This window comes from Bos taurus, chromosome 16 (genome assembly GCF_002263795.3).
Source record: "Bos taurus isolate L1 Dominette 01449 registration number 42190680 breed Hereford chromosome 16, ARS-UCD2.0, whole genome shotgun sequence".
NCBI lineage: Eukaryota > Metazoa > Chordata > Mammalia > Artiodactyla > Bovidae > Bos > Bos taurus.
Genome location: NC_037343.1, coordinates 44,101,337 through 44,119,894, shown reverse-complemented (window position 1 = coordinate 44,119,894; position 18,558 = coordinate 44,101,337). Strand labels below are relative to the sequence as shown.

Here is an 18,558-nt window from a genome sequence, read left to right as displayed (position 1 = left end):
TATGAACCTAGTGGATTTCTCCCCTTCTCTCTGCACCCCCAGCTCACCTCCTGTTTCTCCTCCCACCCACTAGGCAGCACCGGATGCTCCACATCACCTAGCAGCCTCCCTCAGGAGTGCCATCCCGGCCTGATTGAAAACTGGAGAAGTGGCCCCGCCATTGATGAGTTTGTCTTGGGAGTTGGTGACCAGGTGAAACGGGAGGCCGACATGGGGCAGAAGGTCACTGGAGGGATCAAGACGGTGGACATGAGGGACCCCACGTACCGGCCCTTGAAGCAGGAGCTCCAGGGTCTGGACTATTGCAAGCCCACCCGCCTGGACCTGCTGCTGGACATGCCTCCCGTGTCCTATGACGTCCAGCTACTCCACTCCTGGAACAATAATGACCGCTCACTCAACGTCTTCGTGAAAGAGGACGATAAGCTCATCTTCCACCGGCATCCGGTGGCCCAGAGCACGGACGCCATCAGGGGCAAAGTCGGGTACACGCGTGGGCTGCACGTATGGCAGATCACGTGGGCCATGAGGCAGCGGGGCACCCACGCCGTGGTGGGGGTGGCAACGGCAGACGCCCCCCTGCACTCCGTGGGGTACACAACACTCATTGGGAATAACCACGAGTCTTGGGGCTGGGACTTGGGGCGCAACCGGCTCTACCACGACGGCAAAAACCAGCCAAGCAAGACGTACCCGGCCTTTCTGGAGCCGGACGAGACGTTCATTGTCCCCGACTCCTTCCTAGTGGCCCTGGATATGGACGACGGGACCCTGAGCTTCATTGTGGATGGACAGTACATGGGAGTAGCTTTTCGGGGACTCAAGGGCAAAAAACTGTATCCTGTAGTGAGTGCTGTCTGGGGCCACTGTGAGATCCGCATGCGCTACTTGAATGGACTCGACCGTAAGTGTCCTTGGCTCTGTTTTTGGTGGTGGTGTCCCTGGCCTCCCTATGCCCTGCTGGTCCTGGCTGGGCCCAGCTAAAAGTCTACAGTTGTTGCATTTAAATGTCTTTAAGTAGACACCCCAACTTTCAGATCCTCAGACTCTTGCCTTGCCTCAGATTAGATGAGATTTCTAGCTAGAGTCTGCAGATTACATGGCAGCCCCTCATGGCTAGATGGTGGATGGATGGATGGATGGATGGATAGATAGTTGAGTGAGTGAGTGACTAAAGGAGTGAATGGATGAATGGAGGGGTGGACAGATGGACGGATGGATGGATGAATAAGTAACGGAGTAGATGGGTGGGTGGGTGGATGGTTGAATGAATGAAAGGGTCAGTGGATGGATGGTTGAATGGATGAAAGGATCAGTGGATGGATGGTTGAATGGATGAAAGGGTCAGTGGATGGATGGTTGAATGATGAAAGGGTCAGTGGATGGATGGTTGAATGAATGAAAGGGTCAGTGGATGGATGGTTGAATGAATGAAAGGGTCAGTGGATGGATGGTTGAATGAATGAAAGGGTCAGTGGATGGATGGTTGAATGAATGAAAGGGTCAGTGGATGGATGGTCTTTGACAGATGTGGTCTGTTTCTGGTTGACCTGCCTCCAGGTTTGATCTGCAGTTGATCACCTTCTAGCACAGTAACCATCGTATTATTGAGCTGGGCTTTGCGTCCTGGGGGTACTAGGGCTGCCCACATAGTGAAAGCCAGTGACCTCTCATTCATTCGACAGCAGATATCCCCTGTACTCCATGGGGTACAGATGTTTCTCTTTGGAACCCTCCGCTGCCCATCTTTCCCTTGCTGCTCCTGGCAGGCTCTGACAGGGTGAGGGCAGTGAGCCCACAGCCAGGTGGGGTGTCCCCCTCACCTGTGTAGCCCAGCACTGTAGGTCCTCCTGGTACTGCTGGCAGGTGTGTATCCAGCAGGTAACCTCCCTGAGGAAGTCACTCAGACCCGGTCTAGGGAACCAGCAGGGCAAGTTCTGTGAGTCCCTCTCTCCACAAATCAGGCTAGAAGGTTCACAGCCACATCTACCCTGTGCAGGGATGGGCAGGGATTGGGAGCCCGGGACCCAGGGTCTCAGGGGAACCTGGCCTGTAGTCCTGCTTATCTCTTCCTAGTAGAGAGTGACTACAGCCCCAGGGAGTTCAGTGCCATCCCCCCGTTTTTGTAATATTTATTTATTTGGCTGCACTGAGTCTTAGTTGTGGCATGTGGCGTCTTCGATCTTCATTGCAGCATATGGAATCTCTAGTTGCAGCATGCGAACTCTTAGTCGCAGCATGTGGGATCTAGTTCCCTGACCAGGGATTGAACCCGACCTCCAAGCATTAGGAGCTCAGGGTCTTAGCCACTGGACCACAGGGAAGTCCTTTAATGCCTGCTCTGTGCAGACAGAGGAGTGAACTGTTGGGTCCAGGCTTCTGAGACTTGGTCTTTCCAAGAACGGGTCAGCCCTGGCCCCTCTGGAAACAGGTCCATCAGTGCTGATGCCGGGAGTGCACAGTTTTACTGCTTACATGCCCAGCTCTGGGACAGAAGGCAGACCTTAGAGCGGCCGGGAGGGGCCTGTTCCCCCATGGCGAATCAGGGCGTGCACGAACAGAACTGTTCCCCTGCTGAGTCAGGACAAGGCTCGGCGGTGGTTCTGCCAAAGCAGTCCTGGAGGCCCAGATGGGTGTGATCGGTCAATGCCCTGTCAGCTCTGCATTAGATGGGAGGTCAGATGTCTTTGCAATTTTTCTTGTTTGGGAAACTTAAAGGGATGGAGGCAGAGGGCATGTGTTATGAGAAGGCCACCCCTGAGCTGGACCCCGGGGTGGAGGGGGGAGACTGGAAGTGCCCAGAGGCTTAAGTCCCCTCCACACTCTTGGTGTCTGATGAGGATGCTCCTCTGTCCCCACAATAACGCCAGGCAGTGCCAGGGCCCCATTGGCTTCTAGCCTTCTACTCTCCTAATCAGACATGAATGGGCCCCACTCTGCACTGCTGGCTGGCTTAGGAGGATCCGGGTGGGAAAACCTGTGAGGGTAAGGCAGCAACCCCAACCTCTGCAGGGTGTTTGATCTTATGTCCTAGAAGGGTCACTTTGGCTGCTGTGTAGAAATGGATGGTAGGGGCACGAGGGGCCACCAGGAGGCCAGGGAGGAGCCCTGATGGTTGTCCAGAGGAAAGGTGCGGGTGGGGACGAGGGCCAGGGTGGGCACCGTGGACGTGGGGAAGTGACATTTGTGATGCTCACTCAGCATGTCACAGTGACTCTGCAGGTCTGGAGACAGGACAGTGGTCAGTGGAGATGGAGCTGAAAGCTCTAACCCTGGATGAGGTCACCAAGGAAAGGAAGGAGGAGAAGGCTGAGGCCCAGCCCTGGGGCGAGTCATTGTTTAGGGTGGATGATGAGGAAGGAAAAGTGGAGTAGCAGAGGCTGGGGGGAGGAGTAGTGTTCTGGACACCAAATGAAAAAAGGACTTCAAGAAGGACAAAGTCATGCCAAGTCAAGTACACTCAGCCAAGTCAAGTATACTCAAGACTTGTCCATCAGCTTTGGCGGTGAGGCGATGGCTGGTGACCCTGAGGAGGGTCATCTGGATAGGGTGGGTTCAAAAGCCTGAGGAAGGGGCTGGTGTAGAGAGGAGGGGGTGTGGTTATTTCCTGGGGCCACAGGAAAAAATGACTGCCAACTGGGAGGCTTAAAGTAACAGAAATGGTGTTTCATCTCAGTTCAGGAGGCCAGGTATCTGAAACTAAGGTGTGGGCAGGGCAGTTCCTTCTCAGGGCTCTGAGAGTCTGTCCTGTCCCAGCACGCCTTGGTTTGTGGACACATCACTCAGTCTCTGCCTCCGTGGTCATGTGGCCTGCTCTGGTTGTGACCTCTTATAAGGACAGGGCTCATTCGACTCCAGTATGTGTGAGTGCTCAGTCACTCAGTCATGTCCGACTATTTGTGACTTTATGGACCGTAGGAGCCCACCAGGCTCCTCTGTCCATGGGATTTTCCAGGCAAGAATACTGCGGTGGGTTGCCATGCCCTCCTCCAGGGTATCTTTCCGACCTAGGGATAGAACCCGAGTCTCCTGTGGCTCCTGCATTGCAGGCGGATTCTTTACCGCTGAGCCACCAGGGAAGCCTTATTCCAATGTGACCTCATGTTAACCAGTTACATCTCCAAAGACCCTGTTTCCAGCAGGGTCATATTCTGAGGTTTTCAGATGGACTTGAATTTGGTGGGAGGGGTGCTGTCCCACCCACAGTTCCTTCCCCTCCCTGGGCTGCTGCCTTCGGGGGAAGAAGAGGCAGTTAGAGACAGAGCCCAGAGTATCTGTCAGGTGAGGTCAAAGGGCACCCAAGTCCTCTGCCCAGGAGGGTTTGCTTTACTCCCCAAGGCAGCTGAGGAAGAAGGGATGTCAGAGTCCACCCAGGGAACAGGGCATGACAGGCAGAAGCCCTGGCCAAGTCTGACCAGATACATATTCTTGGTGTCAGGCCTGGACTGGGCTCTGCAGTCTTCGAGCAATCTTCTTACTGCTCCCTGGGTCGTCTGGAAAGTCCACTCCCTCCTTCTCCACCCAGTCCCACTTCACCCAGCTGCCCGGTGCTGACCTCAGCAGGGAGCAGCTGTTTGCAGAGCGGGTCAGCCAGAGTTGTCAGAGTCCTGTTCACCCCTTCCCCCACCTCACCCCACCCTGGGTACTGCAGTGGGCATTTTGTCCTCCCAGTCTGCCTTCCCCCGAACGCCAGGTGGACCCTCCCCGGAAGAATCCCTGCCCCAGTGCCGGGACCCTGGGCTGAGCTGGCCTGGACAGGGCCAGAGCAAAGGCTGTGTGTCCTTGTGTGACCTCCACCACTGTCCAACCACCTCTGATCACAGACCACTTGTTCTGACTCTTCCTTGGGGCTCAAGGTCTCCGGGGCTGAGGCTGCAACCAGAGGGGCTGCTGTGTCATCTTGCTCTTTTCTGGGAAGAAGGGGCAGCAATGGCCATTGGAGGGGGAGACAGGGCCCAGTTTGGCTCCTAGGCCTGCCCACCCCACTCCCTGGAGAATCAGAAGGAAAGGCCTATTTTTTTTTTAAGCTGTGCTGTGTCTTCATTGCTGTGAGGGCTTTCTCCAGTTGCAGTGAGCAGGGGCTACTCTCTAGGTTCGGTGCTAGGGCTTTTCATTGTGATGGTTTCTCTTGTTGCAGAACACGGGTTCTAGGGCACTGTGGGCTTCAGTAGTTGCGACTCTAGAGCACAGGCTCAATAGCTGTGCTGCACAGGCTTAGTTTCTCTGCGGGATGTGGGATCTTCCTGAATTAGGGATCAAACCCGTGTCTCCTGCACTGGCAGGTGGATTCTTTACCACTTAGCCCAGGCTTTTTTTTTTTTTAATATTTATTTGTTTGGCTGCACCGGGTCTTAGTTGTGGCCTGTGAGATCTAGCTCCCTGACTAGGAATTGAACCTGGGCCCCCTGCACTGGGAGCATGGAGTCTTAGCCAGTGGACCACAGAGAAGTCCCAGGAAAGGCCTATTTTCAAGCAGCAGACCAGCTGTCATTCAAAGGAGAGTCCTCCTGCACCTCTCCCCACAGCTTTTAATGGCACCTCCCATTAAGGAAGCATTTCCTTGCAGTTCAGCATTTTCAAATTCTCCTTTTTCTGGTTCCCAGGACCTGGGAGCTGTAAAGGTGGTGGGTGGAAACGTCTCTGAACTGGGCACTTCCTGACTTGAGACGTACATCCATGACCTCACAGACCCAAAGTCCATTCACCGCCCGTGGACTGGACACAGAACCAGGCTCTGGGGTTGCGGGTGAGCATCTCTTGGAGAAGTAGGAGGTGACCCTGGCTGTGCATGTTCAAATCGTCCACCAGGTGGTTGCTCGTCGTGGAGATGTGGATGTGGGCACGTGGCCTTGTCCAGTTCCTTGTCCTTCTGCCCCCGTAAATAGCGCCAGCTTCACTTCCTGATTCCTGAGCCATACTCCATGCGGATGGAGCCGGATACAGACCCTACAGCCCCACACTCCCCACCCTGGGTAAAAGGACTGAGGGCGGGAAGGCCTTCTGGGTCCTGGTAGTGACCAACCAGAATATGTGGGACAGATGTTTTTCCTGGCATGATGTCCACATCCATCTCTGGAGCCTTGCACTCGGTCTCTGCAATCAGACCAGGACCCCGGGCATTATAGTCTTGCCTCCTGCAAAATCGGCAATGGGTGGGGTGAGGATGACCTGCTGTTTAGAAACATTTCTTCCTGAAGGTGTTGATGAGCTGATTTGATACCCATTTAGCCAAGAGGTGAGGATGGGAACTCCCTCTCAGCCCTTCCCACGGCCCAGCAGGCTCTCCATCATAGTCAGTGGCTTTTGAAGCTTTCTCAAGTGTCTTCAGACATGAGGGGAAGCCCCTCTGGGGCTGAGCCACATCCTTGAATGAGGCAGTGCTGGAGGAGGATGGAGGAGAGTTTCTGAGTGGAGGCATGCGTGCTCAGTTGATTAGTCATGTCTGATTCTTTGCAACCCCATGAACCGTAGCCCACCAGGCTCCTCTGTTCTTGGGATTCTCCAGGCAAGAATACTGGAGAGGGTTGCCATTTCTTTCTCCAGGCGACCTTCCTGACCCTGGGATTGAAGCTGTATCTCCAACATCTCCTGCATTGGCAGGTGGATTCTTTACCACTGCGCCTCCTGGGAAGCCCTCTGAGTGGAGGAGAGGAGCCCAATTCCCCACTCAGAGGCTCAGAGGACCACTAGCTCCTCATCCTGGCATTGCTGGACTTCAGGCTCAGCCAATGGGACTCTGGGGAGCGTCTGGTCCAGACCCCTCGTCTTCCATCTGGGGAAGCTGAGGCCTGTGGGAAGGGAGCCATTTGCTCGAGGCCAGGCTGCTATGCAGGTGAAGGTGAGGGGCTGGGGCTGGGGTCCCCGAGGCAGGTCCAGTGAAGGAGACCAGGTCTCTGCAGGCCAGCAAGTGGGATGATTCCATCCCGACCCACCAGGAGTCTGTGGGATCCTTGACCCGAACATATGGAACATCATTTAGTTAATCCTTCCTCCAGGAAAGGCCCCGTTTCAAAGCTTTCCATGAAAAACATCTACCTCTTCCATCCTGTCTCCTGGGCTTCCCTGGTGGCTCAGACAGTAAAGAATCTGCCTACAATGTGGGAGACCTGGGTTCACTTCCTGAGTTGGGAAGATCCCCTGGAGGAGGGCATGGCTACCCACTCCAGTATTCTTGCCTGGAGAATTCCATGGACGGAGGAGCCTGGCAGGGTGGCTGCATGGGGTCTCAAAGAGTCAGACATGACTGAGCAAATGACACTATTACGACTATCCTGTCTCCTGGGACTGCCCAGGGGAGATAAAGAGCCATTGTCTGTCTTCTTTTAAAGCCTGGAATTTCATAAATGCCCTGTCAAGCCTAAGATGTATTCTTTTTTTAAATAACAGCTTTACTGTGATATAATTCACATGCCATGCAATTCACCCATTAAATTGCACCGTGTGGTGACCTCTAGCTTACTAACAGCTGTGTAGCCTCTGGTGTGGTTCATCTTAGAACACTTTCATCATCACCAAAGGGAACCCCTACTCAGTCATTCCCTATTTCCCCAAAAACCACCAGCCTTAGGATTTGGTCTTCAGTCACTGAATTTTTATTTATTTATTTATATTTTGGGCCACACAGTGCGCGGTTTGCCAGATCTTAGTTCCCTGACCGGAGAAGGCAATGGCACCCCACTCCAGTACTCTTGCCTGGAAAATCCCATGGATGGAGGAGCCTGGTAGGCTGCAGTCCATGGGGTCGCTAGGAGTTGGACACGACTGAGCGACTTCACTTTCACTTTTCACTTTCATGCATTGGAGAAGGAAATGGCAACCCACTCCAGTGTTCTTGCCTGGAGAATCCCAGGGACGGAGAGCCTGGTAGGCTGCCGTCTATGGGGTCGCACAGAGTCAGATACGACTGAAGCGACTTAGCAGCAGCAGCAGCAGTTCCCTGACCAGGGATTGATCCCAAGCCCTCGGCAGCATAAGCACCAAGTCTTAACCACTAGTATGTGACATATGTGAAAGTCACAGTTGTGTCCAGCTCTTTGTGACCCCATGGATTATACAGTCCATGGAATTCTCCAGGCCAGCATACTGGAGTGGGTAGCCTTTCTCTTCTCCAGGGGATCTTCCCAACCTGGGGATCAAACCCAGATCTCCTACACTGCTGGCAGATTCTTTACCAGCTGAGCCACCAGGGAAGCCCAAAAATACTGGAGTGGGTAGCCTATCCCTTCTCCAGCGGATCTTCCCGGCCCAGGAATTGAACTGGACCACCAGGGAATTCCCAATGACTGAATTTTTAAATATTCTTTTTAATATTCTGAGACACACTGGTGAATATTAAAGAACTTTTGTCGCTTTTTAATTGGTGGGATGGGATCTCAAGGGAAATGCTGGGGGTTTTCTCAGTTTTTCGGTTTGACCTTTTATTTTGTTCACAAGGAGGTTTGGGGAGACTGTGGACGAGGTCACAGATCCACTCACTTCAGCTCTTTGTGTGTCCAGGACCCCATGGAGGGGAGGGACCCCGAGCCATTCATCTGTGCTCACCTGTACCTGGCTTCATGGGTGAGAGCAAGGAGTCAGCCATGGGGGTCAGGAGAGCAAGGAGTCAGGCATTGGGGGAGAGGAGATGAGCAGAGCCCACGACAACTCAGCAGCCTCTGGGGCCTTGGAGGGCGTGACTTTCTGGTTCCTTCTGGAGCAGAGGGTTTATCTGAGACGCAGGCTGTGTGGAGCCTGTCTTGCAGGAAGCTAGGTCTTAGGCCCTCCCAGGGACACAAGGGCAGAGGTGCCCTTGCAGGCTGCTACCAGAAGGCCCTTGGGATCCAGGTTCCTGATGCAGCTCTACCATGAACTGGGCCCCGACTGCAGGGGTTTGGACCCCAGCCTGTAATCTTGGCGCTTCTTCAGCCCCCTCTGCACCTGAGTGCCCTCAGCTGTAAAATGGAGAGGAGAACCGTCCCTGTGAGCAGTCAGGTTAACATAGAATGATTCTCCTCCTGAAAGACCAAGTGGGGTCTGAGACTGGATATATGCAGGGGAGAGTCCATGAAGAGGGCCTCTAGTTCAGTGGCTTAGAGCTAACCCTGATCCTAACCCTTGCTCCTTGTCCTGCCAGTGGTGTGGCCCTGGGCTAGTTATTTGGACTCTATCCCTCAGTTTCCTCATCAGTAAAATGGGGATGATGATCATGGTGTGTGATTATTAGATCATTCATAACAGACCATCATGGGGATTAAATGAGGGCTTACAAGGGGGCCTGGCCCAGTGAGTTTTCTGTGTTAGCAATTAATAACTCGTTTAAAATGTAAAATGAGACAGAAATCAAACCAATATTGTAAAGCAATAATCAATCAATTAAAAATAAATAATTTTTTTTAAAAAAAGATAAAATGAGGGGAGCCTTTGGTGGTCCAGAGGTTAGGACCCCGCGCTTTCACTACCGAGGGTCCAGGTTCCATCCCCGGTTGGAGAACTAAGATCCCATAGGCCACACTGCATGGCCAGAAAAAAAAAGTAAAAGGAGTTCATTTGTAGTCATCTGGGTATGAAAACTAGTATCCAGACTTCCATGGTGGTCCAGTGGCAAAGAGTCCGAGTCCCCAATGCACAGGGCCTGAGTCTGATCAACCAAGACCCTGTGCAGCCAAATCAATAGATCAATAAACATTTTTTTAAAAAACGTCGGGTATCAGTAAGTGATGCTGTTGCTGCTGTTGTTGGTGTTTGCTCTCAAACCACCCAGAGCCGTTCTAACAGGCGTCCTCTCTCTCCTCCTATCCGCAGCGGAGCCCTTACCACTCATGGATCTCTGCCGTCGCTCGGTGCGCCTGGCCCTGGGGAAGGGGCGCCTGGGTGAGATCCACGCGCTGCCACTGCCCGCCTCCCTCAAGGCCTACCTCCTCTACCAGTGATGCTCCGCCTGGGACCGCCAGCACAACCACCCCCCCGGTGCCAACTCACTGAGCCACCACAGCGCCACGAGCCTTGGACCGGCGTCCGAGGCGTGGGAGGAAGTCCCGACTTCCTTTTCATCCTCCCTGGCTGCCCAGCCGGACACAGACAGCTTTGGATACGGGCCCTTCTGCTCCCCTTCTGGACCTTGGCAGAAGTCCCCCGCATGCCGTATCACAGCCCCTCCTTGGAAAAAACACAGAGGATAAACTGCTGCCCTGAGCTCTTACCTACTCTTGGGGTGGCCTGGGTGCTCCCCACACCTGCCGGGACCCGCCGGTGCCGAGAACAGATCCCAGGGGTGCGAAGAGGTGCTTAGATGAGGGCCAGCACCCGCCCAGCAGGGCAGCCGCAGCGGACGAAGCTCAGGATGTCAGAAGCTCACCATGGCCACCGAGGCAGAAACCAAAATGGGACCTGCCCTAGGCGCATGAGCACCCAGCATCAGTCCTGGCTGCCGGAGCCTCCAAACCCTGTATTTATTCTTTTAACAGTAACAAAAGCCATTTATTTATTCCATTTAGAAAGGACACTTTGTTCGGGTCACTTCTCTCTGGAGTGTTCTGTTGCTTTGCTTCCACCTGCCCCTTCCTGGGATGTGTGTGCCTCACTGGCCCTTTCGCTGGGTCATGTTTGTGATGTGTCCCCATGTGGGCACAGGGGGACCTCTGTGTGGGCCCCTCGATCTACAGTTACCAGGGGGCTCTGCTCCTGAGTGCCCAAGCGGGCCCCTGAAAGGGCACCTCACGTGCAATAATGAGTGTCTTAGGGACCTGTCTGCAAGGGCGGTGGCAGCTCCCCGCGTCCCCCCAGACAGCCACTTGTCACTCAGGCTCATCCATTTTTGCACGTGGTTTTATTTTTTTAGTCTTCTGTGGGGTTTTTTGGTGTGGGTTTGGTTTCATTTTCGCTTTCCTACCTGAGATTTGCCACACGAATACACGGAAGCTCTGGCTTCCCCTGTCGAGGACCTGCCGAAACAAGACGGGGGATGAGTGGGTCTGAGAGGCCAGGGGCAGGGCAGGCAGGGGGGAGACCAGAGCAGAGTTGTGTGTCCTCGAAGCCAGTGCCTGTCTCCGCTTGGTGCCCCTGTCCGGGCTCTGGGCTGAAGTGGAATAGCCTCGGTTCATCACAGTGCCCCAGAGCCGTGGGGTAGGGCAGGGTGGGGTGGGGCGGGCAGCCTGCAGTGGGGGGGAAGCACCCTCCCTTGCACAACTCCCCCACGTAGCAGACCCCAGCACCTGCCACCAAGTCACCTTTTCTTATGTCTTGAAGTCCACCGTCTTAGAATCTGCCTTCTGTTCATTTCTGTACAGGTACAATAGATGACTTTATTTGTTTAAAATGTTTAATATATATGCATATATATTTGTCCGTAAAAAATATGTTTTAAACAGCTGCTGTAGGGTACCTTTTTAAAAAAAAAAAGTCTTCCAGTGGAGTATATTTTTTAAAGCACAAAATTGGTGCCAAGACTGGGTGAGGAATGTAAATGTCCCCTTGCTATTCGGAGGTTTGTTTTTCCCCCAGTGGGTGGGAGGAACCGAACCTGAGACGTTTAAAGACTGTCCTCGCTCCTGTTTCAGGGTGGGCCATGTTCTGATGAATGTTACACATGAGAGGGTCTCATTAGACAGATCTCAGCCTTATCGCCTTGACCCAGTCGTCTCCCACAGACGCTGGACAAACCCCCGGGCTCCTTGTTGTCTCTCTGCACCCCTGACACCCCAGCTCCCCGAACCTCAGTCCCATCTGTCTTTCCTCTCAGCCCAGAGCCTTGTGGCCTGTACAGTTTTGAAACTCCTGTTCTATTTTATGATGGTTGATAATAGTCAGTAACCTAATAAAGGAAAGTTTATTAAAATACAAAGGCGCTTTGGAGTCCCTCTTTGAGCTCTGTGCTGTGCTGTGCCTAGTCGCTTCAGTCGTGTCCGACCCTTTGCGACCCCATGGACTGTAGCCTGCCAGGCTCCCCTGTCCATGGGATTCTCCAGATGAGAATACTGGAGTGGGTTTTCATGCCCTCCTCCAGGGGATCTTCCCAAACTTTGATCTTTAGGGGAAGGGAAAGGGCATGACGAACCCCTCCCGGGTCCATGGTTTCCAACAACAGATAATGGAATGACCCCCCAGAGCCCTTGGAGGAGGGTGGAGTGTCAACAGGGGTCCCAGATGGAGGAAGAGAATCCCAGAGGGATGATCCTAGAACATCCCCATCCTTTTCAGAAGTTCTTGAGCCTGTAGCTCAGAATTAGGGACTCGCTGAGCTAGTAGAAAGGATTCTGCACATCAGCAAGGACCCTTGGCTCATTGTTGAGTTGACTGTTGGCTTTTCAGAGTCCAAGCACTGGGCACTCAGCTAAGGGAGCTGGTCCTTCACCCATCTTTACATCCCCAATGCCAAGCACACAGGAAGGCTGAATGAGCCCATTCTGCTAGCTGCTCCCCACTCCGCACCCCAGCGGAGAAGATAGGAAGTTCTGGCTTAGAGGACTGGTGACTGATAAAGTGAAGAGTCAAGAAGTTTACTAGATATAACCACACATCATGACTAGTTTCCAAAGAATTAACAAGAGTGCATTCTGCTCCCTGCGTGTGTACGTGTGTGCTCAGTCACTCAGTCGTGTCCGACTCTTGGAGACCCCATGGACTGTAGCCCGCCAGGCTCCTCTGTCCATGGGGATTCCCAGGCAAGAATACTGGAGTGGGTTGCCATTTCTCCTCCAGGGGATCTTCCCAACCCAGGGATCGAACTCATGTCTCTTGCGTCTCCTGCATTGGCAGGCGGATTCTTTACCACTGAGCCCCCTGGGAAGCCCTCAGCTCCCTGTGGGCACTTTTCATTCTAAAGGCATGTTGGGATCTGCTGGTACTGGGCAAACTGCCCTGGTCTGAGGCCCAAGACCCCTGGGACCAAGGGCCCCTGTTGCTTTCTCTGAGAACCTCCTGGCCAGCTTTCCTGAGACCACTTGCATCAGACCCAGCTGAGGGGCGTTAGTTAAGATGCTCATCTCTGGACCCTGCCTGAGATGGACAGAATGGACATTTCTGGGACCAGGTCCAGGGATGCATGACTCCCTCCACCTCCCCAGGTGACCTTCTGTGAGAGTTTGGAGACCACTGGTGGAGACTAGGTCAACTCTATTCCTGGGAAAGTTGCAGGGTAAAGGGAAATCCTTTCAGTGTGTGGCTGGGTTGGACCAGCAAGGAGCACATGGCCTCCTGAATCAGACCTGGGTTCCAGTGTTTCTCTGACCCTCATGAGCTGTGTGATCCTGGTGAGCCTCTGCAAAATTGCGTCACCATGGTCCCCGTCTCTGAGGAGGGTAGCAAGAGTGACAGAAGTCTTTAATTTTTTTAAAAAACATATTTAAAAAAAGTATTTATTTTTGTTTGCACTAGGTCTGTGTTGCTGTGCGTGGGCTTTCTCTAGCAGCAGTGATCAGGGGCTACTCTAGTTGTGATGCATGGGCTTCTCATGGCAGTGGCTTCTCTCGTTGCAGAACATGGGCTCTAGGCACAGGGGCTTCAGCAGTTGCTTCACGTGGGCTCAGTGGTTGTGGAGCAAGGGCTTTGCTGCCCTACAGCGTGTGGAATCTTCCTGGACCAGGAATTGAACCTGTGTCCCTTGCATCCGCAGGCGGATTCCTAACCACTGTACCACCAGGGAATTCCTGTGACATAAGGCTCTAGAACAGAGCCAGACATATCAGCAAGTGTGTAAACACATGCTTTCATAGCTCTTGCACCTCTGGAGAATGACAGTTCCCAGATTGGAACTGGTCTCTAAGAATGGACCAAACATTTCTCATCCAACTTCCTGAGAGATATGCTTTCTTCCCAGGTAAAGTTCAAAGATCAAGGTGGGCGTTGGGAGAAGGGACCCCTAGATGCCTTCCCCAGATGCAGTTGGAGGAAAGGGTTGGGCTGAACTTATTTTTAGGTTGGAGTTCATGTCTGGGTTGCCACTCCAACTTGCTTAGAAGGAGATGGCAGCAGGAGGAGAAGGGTCAGGGAGTGGAGAGGGGATGGGGGTGGGTGGCAGACACAGAGGGAAAATAAGGGCCTTTGTGTTACCGAGAGACTTCTGGGGAGCAGGGTTTCGTGTTGAAGGGAGCGGTCTTAATAAAACCATGGTGCAGACTGGCCCATGTGGTTGTAATTAATACCCTGCCTTCAGGCAGGTAGCAGGCTCTCGGGCTTGGCCATAGATGGGAAGAGCCCCCTCCTCCCTCCACCGTCCATCTTCTGCACATGACTCCCCACCCGCCCTCCATCCTGCTCCTCCTCGGCGGCGAGATGAGGAATGTGGATTTACTGAACCATAAAGTATGCTGGGGGAGCTGGGGAGGGGGCCGAAGACAGAGCAATTAGTTCATGCTCCAGTCCAGACACCCAAACATGGTTGGAGGCCAGCTGCAAGGAATATTTGAAATAAATGAGCTGCCTGGGGCCAGGAGTTTGCTGTGTTTTCTGTGCGGGGCCATGGCAACCAAGGAGGAAATCATGAGCTAGGGATTGGACTCTAGAATCAACAAATGATGTCCTGGCTGAGCAAGACCGGAGGAAGCCGCTCAGGGCTCTCCGAGGGCTTCTCGGGGTTCAGCTGCCGACGGGCAGGACTGCTCGAGTGTACTCCTGGTGGAATCGGTGGATTCCTGTCCCAGCTTCAGCCCTCTCTGCCGTCCATGGGGTTCTGCTCTTACTTTTTCTTTCTTTCAAGAAAAGAGAAAGCTGACACCTCCCTGGAACCTTTCTTCCTAGTCTGGAGAACAGCTGCTGGTCTGATAATGCTATTCCTGGGCCGAAGGGATGTTCCCACTAGGAAAGCCGAGGCCAAGAGCAGCTGGCAGCATAGAAGGTGGCACTGACCTTGCTCTGGGGTCTGTCTTTTCACCCAGCTCAGCAGAAGCCTCCTCTGTGACCACTTTGACGGTACAAAAGGCAAAGGCCCCATGAATCCCTTCCCTGACTCTTCTGAAGTAGACCTCACAACCATCCCTAAGAATGTGTCTTATAGAAGCATAGGAATAACAGGACCTAGTCTAGGACCCTTAACTTGAAGTTCAAATACCTCCTGTTTCTGAATCATCTGGTGACCTCGAGGCAAAAACAAAACCTCAGAAATTTTGATGCCACAGGTGGGATCTGGGAATCTGCCTCTTGGAACACCTGTAGCTTATTGGGAGACATTGTCCTCTGAGACCCATGCGGACCCTGCTCTGGCCCTCTTTTCCTTCAGAGACCTGCAAGGAGCTGTGATCTAGAGGAGCTTGGTGAGCACTAGAGTGGAAGGCTCCATGGGAATCAGCTCCATCTACTCTGAAGTGCAAGCAACAGCCCCAGAGAGCTGGGGCTGCAAAGCCAGCATCCTGCCCGGGCACAGAGGTGCTTGTCTTGGAGGAGTGAACAGGATGGGTCCAAGGGGAAACCTCAGGCCTGAACTTAGGCTTCACCTGTGAAACCAGCCCTGTGAAAGCTGAACCAGGAGCTGACAGGCACCATGACCCAAGCACCCCCCATCAGGGCCGGTCACTCCACAGATGCTCTCGGCTACTTCCCACGACCTTGGTGCCCACCCAGGACCACATGCCCCCATCTCCTCATGGCATAAGGAGCAGGCATTCCACTCTCCCTCACACCTGCACCCCGAGGCCCCACCTGTTGAAAGATTTTCAACCCAAGCCCATTTATGAAGTATCTTCCCGATGATTTCTGTTAAGCACAGCAGCCATCAGGCTGCTGATAGCTTCAGGTAGAGCCAACTTCAGGCTCCAAGTAGAGAACCTCACCTTCCCACTGGTCCATGTGTTGACAGGGGAAGGGCCCAGACTCCAGAGCCCAGGATTGATGCCCAGCTCTCCTCCTCACCGCCTGTAGGGCAACAAGAGCCCCAGGAGCCTTGCTATCTCCATCTATGAAGTAATAGCCATACTTTCCTGCTGAGGAGGTCCACTGAGACACTGTGCGCTTAGGGCAGGGTACATGAGGGTAGCCGGTACCAGGCATTCCTGCCTCACCACTTTCCAACTGGCTCTTTTTAAAAATTAAGCTGAGGACTTCTCTGGAAGTCCAGTGGTTAGGAATCCACCTATCAATGTAGGGGACACAGGTTCAATGCCTGGTCTGGGAAGACCCACATGCCTCAGAGCAACTAAGCCTGTTGTTGTTGTTCAATTACTCAGTCGTGTCCGACTCTTTTTGACCCTGTGGACTGCAGCATGCCAGGCTTCCCTGTATTTCGCCATCTCCCAGAGCTTGCTCAAACTCATGTCCATCGAGTTGGTGATGCCATCCAACCATTTCGTCCTCTGTCATCCCTTTCTCCTCCTGCCTTTAATCTTTCCCAGTATCAGGATCTTTTCTGATGAGTCAGCTCTTTGCATCCAAAGTATTGGAGATTCAGCTTCAGTGTCAGTCTTTCCAGTGAATGTTCAAGCCCATGCCCCACAGCTATTGAACCTGTGCTCTAGAGCCCGGGCCACAACTGCTGAAGCCCATATGCCTAGAACCTGTTCTGCAGTAAGAGAACCCACTGCTATGAGAAGCTTGTGCACCACAGCTAGAGAGTAGCCCTGCTCACTGCAACTAGAGAAAAACCCACGCAGCAACGAGGACCCATCACTGCCAAAATAAATAAATAAATGATTTTTTTAAGTAGGTTTGTAAAAACTTAAAGCACTGCCCAGCGCACAGTAAGTGGTCAACAAAAGCCACCAATGTGATTATTTGCACACTGCCAGGGGTGTGAGAGACCCTTGTCTGGGCTCCAGTGGCACAGACACTAAGGCACTAAGACTAAGGAGACTTTCCCGGGAGGGCATTGTGCAAGGCAGTTCGCTGGGCCTGCGAGCTTCTTTCCTTCTGGATGGAAATGAGGTCACTTTTCTAAAAATCAGTCTCATTGTCAGGGCGGCAGAGTACCCAGCAGTTAAGAGCAGCATGGTCCGGCTCAGTCTGTCTGACCCCCAGTCTCCACAGTTTTCATTTCTGGTTTCTGCCACAGTGAGCTACCAGACCCTGGGTGGTTTCAAACAGCACGCGTTTATTGTCTTACTGTTCTGGAAGTCAGAAGTCCAAACTTCAGGTGGGGACAGAGCCCTGCTCCCTCTAGAGGCTCTCGTGGAGGGAAATCCTTTCTGCCTCTTCCAGCTTCTGGTGGCTCGAGCCTTTCCTGGCTGATGGCCACATCCCTGCAACTCTGCCCCCGTCATCAAGTGGCCTTCTCCCCGTGTGTCTCCATGTCTGTATTATAAGGACAATTGTCACTGAATTATCCAGGATCCTTAATGCAATGGCACCTAAGACCCTTTTTCCAAGTAAGGTCACACTGACAGTTTCCAGGGTTGGAACAAAGACCTGTCTTTCTAAGGGCCATTATTCAACTCTCTACACACATCCCTAGAATGGAGTTCATAAGATACCCACTTATGCCCATAAGAATATACACAGGATGCCCATAAGGATTTATGAAACAAACAATAAAACTGGGAAACATAGCCCAGTGCCAGACTGGGCTAGGTGTGGTGGGTGCTGCCGCAAGGTGAGAATTCCCAGAGTTATCAGCTACAGCCCCACGGCCCTCCTGCCCCAGCCCTGATGCCCTATCCCATAAGAGCAGGTTGGCTGTGGAACTGATAGATAGTGGGCACCTAGGCTGAGCATGGAAGCCCCGAGGCCAGGCTCAGGCCAGAATGTGGAGAGAACTCGTAATTCGACCATGGACAGAGGACGCGGCCCCCTCTCTCTGGGTTTCCCTCTGATCAGCTCCGGTGAGCCGGTGGTGTGGTCTGGAAAGTTATGGGCTTTGTTCAGGTGTCATCAGAAACTGAGGCCGGGCCAGGAAGCCCCAGTGCGCCATGCCCTGTGGACTCTCACTGCCCACCTCCCCATCTTTCTCTGGACAGAGGGAGGCACTCCCACCCTGCAGCCTCTGCAGCCACACAAGGAAATGGAATGCGAACCCTGGGCTATTTAAAGAGCACAAGAGCCGGGGGCGCGGCTGGGACCCGGCCAGGCAGGGAGCCTCAGGTCAGCCCAGGGCTCCTCTTTGCACATGGCTTGATTTACGGGAGAGCCGCGAGCAGCTCCAACTTCAGACACAGAACTATTTGAAGCAGCTGCCAGATGTTGTGTCTGAGTTGGGTTTTTACAAGTTGCTTACTGGTTAGCAGCCTGCCTCCCGCCGGAGTTCATCTTGCCCCAGCGGGTTCGGGGCCCTGGCACCGGCCCACGATGGGCCTTTGTTCAGCGGCCTTGCTGCTCCCTCCCGCGCAACCCAGGCCTGCTCTGCCTTAAGTGGAGCCAGGCTGGGAGCCTGATTCCCAGAGCATCCAACCTGGCTGGGGTGGCAGCATGGCCCTGACTTCAAGGTGTCTCAAAGGCACCAGAAGCTTGTGGAATGTTCCCCTGGGATGCTATTCAGTCACTAAGTTGTGTCCGACTCCGCAAGACGCCATGGACTACAGCACGCCAGGCATTTACATCCTCCCCTGTATCCCGGAGTTTGCTCAAATTCATGTCCATTGAGTCCATGATTCTATCTAATCATCTCATCCTCTGTCACCTCTTTCTCCTTTTGCCTTCAGTCTTTCCCAGCATCAGAGTCTT

The 18,558-nt window shown here is 53.3% G+C and overlaps 1 protein-coding gene across 5 annotated transcripts in view; it reads left to right on the top strand.

Moving 5' to 3' along the window:
• SPSB1 (splA/ryanodine receptor domain and SOCS box containing 1) overlaps nucleotides 1-11,818 on the top strand; it is a 134,739-nt gene extending 122,921 nt beyond the window's left edge. For 4 of the 5 annotated variants that reach the window (XM_015475088.3, XM_005216941.5, XM_005216940.5 and 1 more), the window contains 2 exons: nucleotides 74-904; nucleotides 9,781-11,818. In XM_015475088.3, the coding sequence (XP_015330574.2) occupies nucleotides 74-904; nucleotides 9,781-9,908 (959 nt within the window). In that variant the 3' untranslated portion in view covers nucleotides 9,909-11,818. 5 annotated transcript variants of the gene reach the window in all.
• The last annotated feature ends 6,740 nt before the right edge of the window (nucleotides 11,819-18,558 follow it).